At 52.5% G+C, this 9,672-nt stretch overlaps 1 protein-coding gene across 1 annotated transcript in view; it reads right to left on the bottom strand.

The window, feature by feature from the left end:
- Nucleotides 1–240: 240 nt before the first annotated feature.
- Nucleotides 241–9,672, bottom strand: part of LOC122394555 (transient receptor potential cation channel trpm-like) — a 291,178-nt gene continuing 281,746 nt past the window's right edge. The window contains exons 12-13 of the mRNA XM_043391514.1: nt 7,906–8,161; nt 241–854 (exon numbers count right to left, since the gene is read on the bottom strand). Coding sequence (XP_043247449.1) covers nt 579–854; nt 7,906–8,161 — 532 coding nt within the window. The 3' untranslated portion in view covers nt 241–578. The remainder of the gene's footprint in view (nt 855–7,905; nt 8,162–9,672) is intronic.

The raw sequence follows: 9,672 nt of genomic DNA, 5'->3' as shown, positions 1-9,672 counted from the left end.
AAATAAATATTGTTTGGTAATCTTGAGTTTCTTCAGTTGTCGTTATCCAACTGTCATGGATACTTTACATTCCAAAATATCTTGCCAGTTTTGTACCGTTGGCTTGAGGACATGTGACCAGCCAAGTTCAGAATGTTCTAAGTAAAATATAAGCATCATACAGCAAAAAATGATGCTGCTAAAATCAAGCCACTTTGAGAAGGGTATGTTGGACATGATTGCGTTTTCATGAATGCTGCCAAACTGCTGCCAAACTACTGCCATTTTTCTGATGTTTTTTTCAAGATGCGTTCTCTCATCTTTTTTTTACACTGGCATGATATCAACTCGCCTCTGAGCTTCTTTAGCTGAGGAATTTTGATAAATCCAAAACTTTATCAACTCACCAACCCCCAGGGGGTGAGTTGATATGAACTTAAACTTTAAAAAAGGGGCTAAATACTCGTATATACATTTTTTATTAATTTTTTGCTGATTGCCCTCCCAATGCATATGCCATGAAACTGGCACGCAAAAAAAAGCGTAAATAAAGGTGGCTTTTAAAGAAATCTAGAAAAAACCTCAAAATCCATATCAACTCACCCCGGTTTACGGTACTTCAGCGGTGACCTGTACTTAGCATATTTTAATGTAGAGCTTCTGAAACTCGGCAGTGCCACCGTACCAAGACTCTCAAACTGGGCGGCGTGCCGTTTGAGTTCCTCGAAGAACTCGGTCTCCAGGTTGTCCTTGGCTGCCTCGCAGGAGAGTGCTTTGAAGAGTTTGCAGGCGACAAGCGCCTTGGCGAGCGCCTCCTCTCCGTGCTGCCACATCAGGTGCGCCATCGCCTGCCGCTTGGTCAGCACAGCCCAGATCTGAAACAGAGAGCCCAGATCAAACACATAGAGAGAGAGAGAGAGAGAGAGAGAGAGAGAGAGAGAGAGAGAGAGAGAGAGAGAGAGAGAGAGAGAGAGAGAGAGAGAGAGAGAGAGAGAGAGAGAGAGAGAGAGAGAGAGAGAGAGAGAGAGAGAGAGAGAGAGAGAGAGAGAGAGAGAGAGAGAGAGAGAGAGAGAGAGAGAGAGAGAGAGAGAGAGAGAGAGAGAGAGAGAGAGAGAGAGAGAGAGAGAGAGAGAGAGAGAGAGAGAGAGAGAGAGAGAGAGAGAGAGAGAGAGAGAGAGAGAGAGAGAGAGAGAGAGAGAGAGAGAGAGAGAGAGAGAGAGAGAGAGAGAGAGAGAGAGAGAGAGAGAGAGAGAGAGAGAGAGAGAGAGAGAGAGAGAGAGAGAGAGAGAGAGAGAGAGAGAGAGAGAGAGAGAGAGAGAGAGAGAGAGAGAGAGAGAGAGAGAGAGAGAGAGAGAGAGAGAGAGAGAGAGAGAGAGAGAGAGAGAGAGAGAGAGAGAGAGAGAGAGAGAGAGAGAGAGAGAGAGAGAGAGAGAGAGAGAGAGAGAGAGAGAGAGAGAGAGAGAGAGAGAGAGAGAGAGAGAGAGAGAGGAGAGAGAGAGAGAGAGAGAGAGAGAGAGAGAGAGAGAGAGAGAGAGAGAGAGAGAGAGAGAGAGAGAGAGAGAGAGAGAGAGAGAGGAGAGAGAGAGAGAGAGAGAGAGAGAGAGAGAGAGAGAGAGAGAGAGAGAGAGAGAGAGAGAGAGAGAGAGAGAGAGAGAGAGAGAGAGAGAGAGAGAGAGAGAGAGAGAGAGAGAGAGAGAGAGAGAGAGAGAGAGAGAGAGAGAGAGAGAGAGAGAGAGAGAGAGAGAGAGAGAGAGAGAGAGAGAGAGGTTCGTAAACTGGGAGCGCATATTCACGAACCACCCCAAGTATAGTCTGCTCTACAATTTTGACATACTTTTCATTATTTAAAACCCTCGCCGGACCTATTGGTTTTCTACATACGCGCCGGCCGAGGGAGGGGGCGGGTACGACCCCCCCCCCTCGCCGTTTCGCCCCTGGTGGAGCTAGCGCGTCGCAAAAAAAACGAGCGTGTGCGCCGTTACGAGACGCAGATATTGGTACCCGATTTTAAGGTCCTAGGTCAACCGGTGACCTCTGAACTCTGAAGTCAGGTCAAGTGCCCCAAGGTACGGTTCAGTTTTTGGTAAATAACTTCGCAAAGAACGGCCGCAGAGCCGCGATTTTGGCAGCATCGCCATCGTGTTCGCCTCGCTCAGGCGCGTCGAATGATATGCTTTTTGTTCGGGTCAGGTCAACTTAGGGTTTTGACCTCAGGTCAGTAGTAGTAGTAGTAGTTTATTAAAAAGCCATCCACAAGACAAGTGGCTATTATGGCCTTCACGTCAATAAAATCGGATCATATTATGCAGGGTAAAATACACACTCACGATGTTACACAACCTAAAATATACATATAACTCAGGATAAAAAAACACCACCTGCACGGCATCATGATCAAAAACGCGTTCATCACGTGTCTCGTCTCGAGAGTAGGTGGGCCTTCAGGGCTCGCCTGAACCGCGGACCTCGCAGGTTCCGCACCGACATGGGCAGATCGTTCATGAGGTGGGGCGAGCGGTATACAAACCGTCGCCGGCCCGCCTCCGAACGGATGGGTGGCACGTGCAGGAGATCGTCCTGTATGGTGTGCCGGACATGGCCATGATGGTCCCGGTTGAGGCAGACCTGACGGGCGATGCATTCGGGCTGGCTAGAGGAGAGGACTTTGTCAAGGAGGCAGAGGGATTGGTATTGGAAGAGTTGAGACGAGTCAAGCCACCCCAGCCTGTCTCGCACAGCTGACACGCGGTCAAACTTTCGTTTGCCCGCGATCACGCGAGCCGCAAAGTTGAGCAGCTTCTGGATGGTTGTGAGGTTGCCAGCGCTGCCGCTGCCGTAAACAGAGAGGCAATAGCGGATGTGCGAGACGGCCAGGGCGGTGACTATCTCGGGAAGGGTGTCAGGAGGAAGGAAGTGGCGGAGGTGGGATAGTGCTGCGAGGATACCGCAGCATCTACGCGAGACAGCCCTCACGTGCGCGTCCCACACCAAGATTTTTTACCTCAGTGCTGGGCGTCAGACACGTGTCCTGGTATCTGATTTTGATCGTCGGGAGGTTGCGCAAATTTTGTCTAGAACCAAAAGTGATGAGCTCGAATTTGTTTACGTTAACCTTTAAGCCGTTCTCAAGGAAGTAGTTACCAAGAGAGGAAAGGGTGCTTTCCATGCGCGATGCAAGCGCTGGAAGAGCAGATTTAGGGCCGGAAACCAAGACCTGGGTGTCGTCGGCATACTGGATAACTAGTCCATCGGAGACGTACAAGCTCAGGTCGTTGGCAAACGCGCAGAAGAGGACAGGGCCGAGGCTAGAACCTTGAAAAACGCCCTGGTTGATGGGAAGAGGAGGTGAGATTTTGACGCTGCCATCAGAGGAAGTGAGGCTTACACTCTGCGATTGACCGGAGAGATAATTTTGAAACCAGGATGTGTCGACGCCCAGCAGCTGGAGTTTTTCGAGCAATTTAGCATGACAGATAACATTGAAACACTTGCGAAGGTCAATGAGACAAAGAATGGAGAGAAGGCCAGAATCTGTAGCAGCAAGGATGCTGTCGGTGACGCACGTGAGGGCGGTCTTGGTAGAGTGCTGCGGACGGAAGCCATGTTGGGTTGGGGAGAGGAGATGGTTGGAGGAAAGGTAGTAGTAGAGTTGGCGCTGAACTGCCCGCTCCACTATTTTGGCAAGGACTGGGATGATAGAAATAGGACGGTAGTTGAAAGGATCGGCAGGATCACCGGACTTGTGGATGGGATGGACGAGGGAATGCTTCCAGAGATTCCGGGAAGATATTGGAGATGAGGGAGAGGTTGACGATATGGAGGAGGACGTGACTGATGGTGTTGAAGGATATCTTGATGGTCCGAATGCAAAGTCCGTCAGATCCGCGGGACGGGGAGTTGCTCATAGAGCTGATGATGGCATGTAGGGTGCTGAGCGTGATCGGAAGTAGCCGGAAGGCGCAGGCTCCCACCCTGGGCAGTCGCGGGGGAAGTGAGGGGGGCGGACCATGCGCGGCGAGCTCGGCGGCAACGCGTGGGCCGACATGGACAAAAAATTCGTTCATCTGTTCGGCGGAGATGGTAGGTTTTATCATGCACGCTGTCTTTTTACTGCCCAAGATGTCAGCCGCGCAGCGCCAGACAGACCCACGTCCCTGCTGAGACACGCGGTGTCCGATATGGCGCCGCTTGTCCGCTCTGAAGGCAGCGCGGGCCAAACGGTTCGCCTCCCGGTACCTATCAGACCCGCGACCCCACAGGCGCAGCGCTCGGGCGCGGTCAGCCAGAAGCTGACGCGTGTCGTCCGAGATGGGGGGAGCGGAGGGGTTGCGCAGTTTCACAGTTCGGACAGGGGCGTGACGCTGAACAATGGGGGGCGAAAAGACGAATAAAATGAGACCATGCATCAGAAATGTTTAAGGCTGCAAAGACGCAGGACCAGTCGACAGCTAGGAAATCCGCATCACAAGACTGCATGTTGAAGCGTTTAAAAGAACGACATTGCACGACGCGTGGCTTGAGACGAAAACGAGGGACACTGATCAGTACACGAGTGTCGTGTGTTCGAGCCCTTTTCCTTTATCCTCCCCGTGCCTATACTAGTTTCCTTTCCGACTTTTAAAGTATCCTCTGTCTGGTAGCCCGTCCTGAATCCTTCACATTGCGCTGTATAAACCGAGTTGATTTCGCCCCCGTTTCGTCCTCGTGGTTGAGTTCCGCCCTGACTGCCGCCGTGATTGTGTCGCCGCCACGTGTTGCTGAGAGTCGCCGCCGCCGAAGATAATATAAAGTAAAATCAATTCAACTCTTTCTTGACAACGAACCGGCTATTTTTATTGTTAATTCACCACATAGTCCTCCGCTGGCCGGATCAAGATTTGCTATTGGTTGTTCTTTGCTTTGATTTTGATTGAGATTTTGACTTTGAGATTGAGATTGTGCCTTCAAGATTTGAGTGTTTCTGTCAAGAGCTGTGGTGGAGGAAAGTGAACTGCGCCAGAAGCGAACCTTAGCCAGAGGTAAGGTAACCAGACTTTTGCGTGACCTCTCTGCCAGTGATCAGTCGCAGGAGGATGAGCTGGCCCTACGCATTCACCACCTCGAGATGCATTATGAGCATATGCTACAGCTACAATGTGAACTTGACAAACATGGGATCGAGGATGATAGCTCACACATGCAGGATGCGTATGATGCTCTCTTCAAGGCTAAGCGTGTTCTAGCCAGGCTCGAGAGGGGAGTAGCTTCTGCTCCAGTACTGCATGAGCGCCAGAGTGCTTTTAAACTTGAGCTAAAGCTGCCTAAGTTTGACGGAGCAGTTGACACATGGCCTGAGTTCTGGAACCTGTTCAGAACTGCTGTTCATGACAACAGAGCTTGTTCCCCAGTGGAAAAGTTTGTGCACTTGAAACTGTACCTGACTGGGAGGGCACATGCAGCTATCCAGGGACTGCCGTTGACTGATGCTGGATATGTCAAGGCCATTGAAACCTTACAGGAGAGGTTTGACCGTCCGGACCTGCTGAGGGAGTCACTGATGCAGAGACTGTTGAACACTCGCTGTGTCCCTGATGACCATGACCTTCTGCAGCTGCGTCAGATGGTGGATGGTTTGGTGTCTGATGTTCGTGCACTGGAGACGATGGGTGTGACTGCTGAGTCGTTTTCTGTGCTTCTCATGCCTGTGCTGAAGTCCTGTGTCCCAGAGACGTGGAAGCTGCAGTGGATGAGAGCGCAGAGTGGTGTCTCCGAGAACCTCCCAGACTTCCTGCAGTTTCTGCAGAAGGAGGTGCAGATGAGAGAGGATGCAGCTGCACAAGGGACACCAGCCGCCAGCCCAGCTGTTCACCAGAGTCAGCCGTCCCAGCCGAGATCAGCGAGGTCAGCCACCAGTGTCCTCAGGATACAAGGCAGGTCAGGCAGGGCTGGTTGGGTTTGTGGAGTGTGCCAGAATGGGAGGCATGGCCTCTCTGCATGCCCCACTTACAGGAGCATGGATGTTGCCTCACGCTGGAGGGCCGACAGGCAGGAGGGCCTGTGTTATCAGTGTCTGGGGCCACACATGGTGCGAGTGTGCACGAGCTCTGCATGTCCAAGGTGTGGTGAGGCTCACCACTCATCTCTGCATGATGCGGGAGGGTCTGCTGCCCCTGTGCGCCCATCTGCTGCCTCTGTGCGCCCATCTGCTGCCCCTGTGCGCCCACCTGCTGCCCCTGTGCGCCCGCCTGCTGCACCGGCTCGCCAGGGCTTTGCTCGTCAGTCGCCTGCTGCGCCCCACCCGCCTCGTGCTGTTGACCGCTCGATGCACACTGTAACGTGTGCAGCGCCTGCTGCTGCTGCATGGTCGCCTGGCTGGCCTGACCATCTGACCTTCCAGGACAGTCAGACGCCAACGTGGACAGGGAGAGCGCCTGTTGAGCTGCCGTCTGGAGGTGAAGTGACTGGGCACGCCTCTGCCGTCGGCCCGTCCGTCCAGTCGCCCAGCGCAGCTGCCGTCCAGCCGCCCTGCCAAGCCACCAGCCCTCGTGAGGGTAAGCGCCTTTACAATGTGAACGCTCAGAGCAGCTGCTTTGTTCAGACCGTGTTGGTAGAGGTCAGTGGACCGGGAGGTGTGTGCCAAGTGCGCGCACTCATCGATGGAGGCTCTGACTCTTCGTTTATCAGGTCGTCTCTAGCAGAGAAGTTGGGCCTGGAGACTGAGGAGCAGGGAGTCTTCGCCTGCGTCGGGTTCATGGAGAGGACTGAGGAGGCCCGAGTGTACGACCGAGTGTCAGCTAAGTTGACTGGCAGACAAGGAGGTGAGGCCACACTGTCTTTTTGGAAAACTGATCGCCTGTGTGTACCTGTTGGGACGTACAGCCTGCCTGAGAACCTGTCGCTGCCCCCAAGTGTCGTGCTCGCTGACGACTACCGTGAGGGGCCTGTGGATCTGTTGATCGGGTGTGATCAGATCTACCAGGTTGTGATGTGGGACCAAGTGGAGGTTGGGCCCGGACTGCGCCTGATTGAGACGGTGTTTGGTCATGTTCTCCATGGGCAGGCACAGAACCAGCAGACCGGACAGAGGCGCGTCTACCGCTGTCAGCTGGCTGACGTGGAGAGGATGTGGAGCCTGGACGCCGTGGGAATCTCGGCGAAGGAGACTGCAGACGAGGCGCCACCTGAGCCGACCTGGAACCCAGAGGAGCAGCGCTACGAGATGGGTCTGCTCTGGAATTAATTCCAATAATATCTTTTTTTTGGACACCCGGTGCGATTCGAGGGATACGGGATAACGCTCGGTTTGCCAACAGTTATGCTTAGCTGGCGGATGTTCAGACAGCCCGCGACGCGGCGCAGGTGGCGCTGAGCACCGGCCCGGAGTGGGAATGGGAGGGCTATGTCAGCGGTGATCGCGATAATCTGGCACTGGCGCCGGCCGGAGCCGCTCGGTGTATAGAGCAGCGGTGGTCAGGGCCGCTCCATGTACAGAGTGTCCCCATATTGCGACTTTGTGCAATCCGAACGACCTCTGGGTCAGCGACCTCTGTCAGCTATCTCAGTGTCATTAGCGAGTCATGTGCCATCAGCGACCTCTGTGTTTAGGTGAACAAAAGACCCTTCAGGACATATCAACACCTTTTTTTTTAAACCCCACATCTGCTCTCCCGTGAATTTCCGGGAGGCACGAAAGATCTCCTTTTAAAAGTGTCCAATCGTCCGATCCTGATCAAATATGTGTGTTCGTAGGCCTGTTCTGGTATTGCTTTATCTGCCAAGACAGACAAACTTGAGAAAAATCGAGTGATTGTACCTTTTTTGAAGGTCTCTAACCAACTTGTCTGAAATTCACCGGAGAACAAATGTGGGGTTTAAAAAAAAGGTGTCGATATTTGGCGCCGGCAGCCCCCCCCCCCTTTCGGCACCTCCCCAGAAAAAAAAACTCACCATCAGCTCACTGAAGGGGTACTCGAACACGTCTTCGGTGGGAGCGCAGCGTGACGCCGCCGGGCCGGCTGAAGTGTCCGGCGGCGGTCGGCCGTTGGCCGGCGGGCTCATCTTGAGCGGCGCCGCCGCCGCTACAGCAGTGGTCGCGCATGCCGCCGCTCGCATGAACATGCTGGCGTTCCGCACGATCATGGGCGACCGGAAACGGAACGTCTCGTAGTAGAGTGCGCGGAACTTGCGCCGTGAGTAGGTGCTCCTGTAGGGGAGAGTGGGGCAAAGCGGTCACCTTAACGCTTTCTATTGTATTGTATTTACTACAAGCACCCACAGGCAAACGCCCTTTTAACAGGTGCAGTCAAAACAGTACATAAAATCATAAACAAGATGAGGTGAAAACACAAACGATTCACAACACTGTAGTTAAAAGCACGGCATAACATAGGTAGGTATCTACTATAAGCAACACTAAAAAGAAAACAAGCTAAAAGTATACACTAAAAGGAAACATGCTATTTAGTACACACCGGCGGCCTGACCGAATTAATATGCAGCAGTTCTGAAGGCTCCAAGTGTTGCCGTGAAAAAGTCAACTGTACTGTTCGCGGCTACGAGGGCGTTACAGCTGTTAGGAATTTGCCCGAACATAGAGTTTTTGACAGTATTGACTCGTGCTGGTGGGATATTCCACAGCCTGATGTTGCGCACCCTTCTATGTACTAGGTGCTGAGAGTGAGAACCTTGTGACCAGTTGCGGGCAGTTAATCTGACCATGGAAAATCTTGAATAAAAACATGAGGTCGTGTTGATGAAATCTCGATTTGATAGATGGAACCTGAAAGTGAGACAGTAGATGTTCGTAATCCAGGCAGTTTGTGGGATGGTCCGAACGAGATGCGAGCCGAATGAGGAACTTGTGTTGCACACGGTCTAGTCCTTTCATGTGGGTCACTGCAGCGCCGGCCCAGACGACACTACAGTACTCCAGGAGTGATAGGACATGCGCAAAGTAGGCAGTACGCAATGCTCTGACGTCAAGGGCCCGCCGCGCAGGTTGCGAGGCTGCTGCATACCCCGAATGAACAACCCGAGCATGCGTCTGGACTGCGTCTGGCCACAGCAGTGTCTATGTGACGCGCGAATGTCAGCTTGCTGTCCAGTATCACTCCGAGATCACGTGCCTCTACCTTGCGCTGCAGTGAAACATGAGTGATCAAATGTAACTGGCCGGGTTTTGAGCGTGTACGAAATAACAAAACATTTGACTGGGTTCAACTTTAGCTGCCATGCCTCAGACCAACGCTTCTTACGATGCCGACGTTTGATTTTTAAACTTGGAAAGATTCTTTTTATTCCAATGTGATCTCTATTAAATTGCCTTTTATTTCAACTGCGTTTCATTTCCTAAGGCGTTCACATATGGAAGATATTGACAAAACTTTGAACCTATGCATATTGGGCAAAGCGGCCACCGGCGACTTCTCAAGTCCCGATATGGGAAACAGAATGGCTGCCTCATGTACGACTAGGGTATTTGATGGTGACAAGGTTTAAGCGAGGATGGATGCTTACTTTGTCAGCATCCCACCTGTAGGTAAACAAAGAAAGGATTTTCATGGAAAAATATTTAATTGCATTATTTGGTAACCCATGTAACCGGAAAGTGGCCAAGATGAATGCATGATAGAGGTCTGCACCGGCCGGCTGCAGCCGAGGCTGGCTGCAGCCCCACGGCTGTGGGCCGGGGCGGCTGCAAATATCTCCCCCACC

This window comes from Amphibalanus amphitrite, unplaced genomic scaffold (genome assembly GCF_019059575.1).
Source record: "Amphibalanus amphitrite isolate SeventyFive unplaced genomic scaffold, NRLGWU_Aamphi_draft 000598F_arrow, whole genome shotgun sequence".
Lineage (NCBI taxonomy): Eukaryota > Metazoa > Arthropoda > Thecostraca > Balanomorpha > Balanidae > Amphibalanus > Amphibalanus amphitrite.
This window is presented reverse-complemented; position numbering and strand designations above follow the sequence as displayed.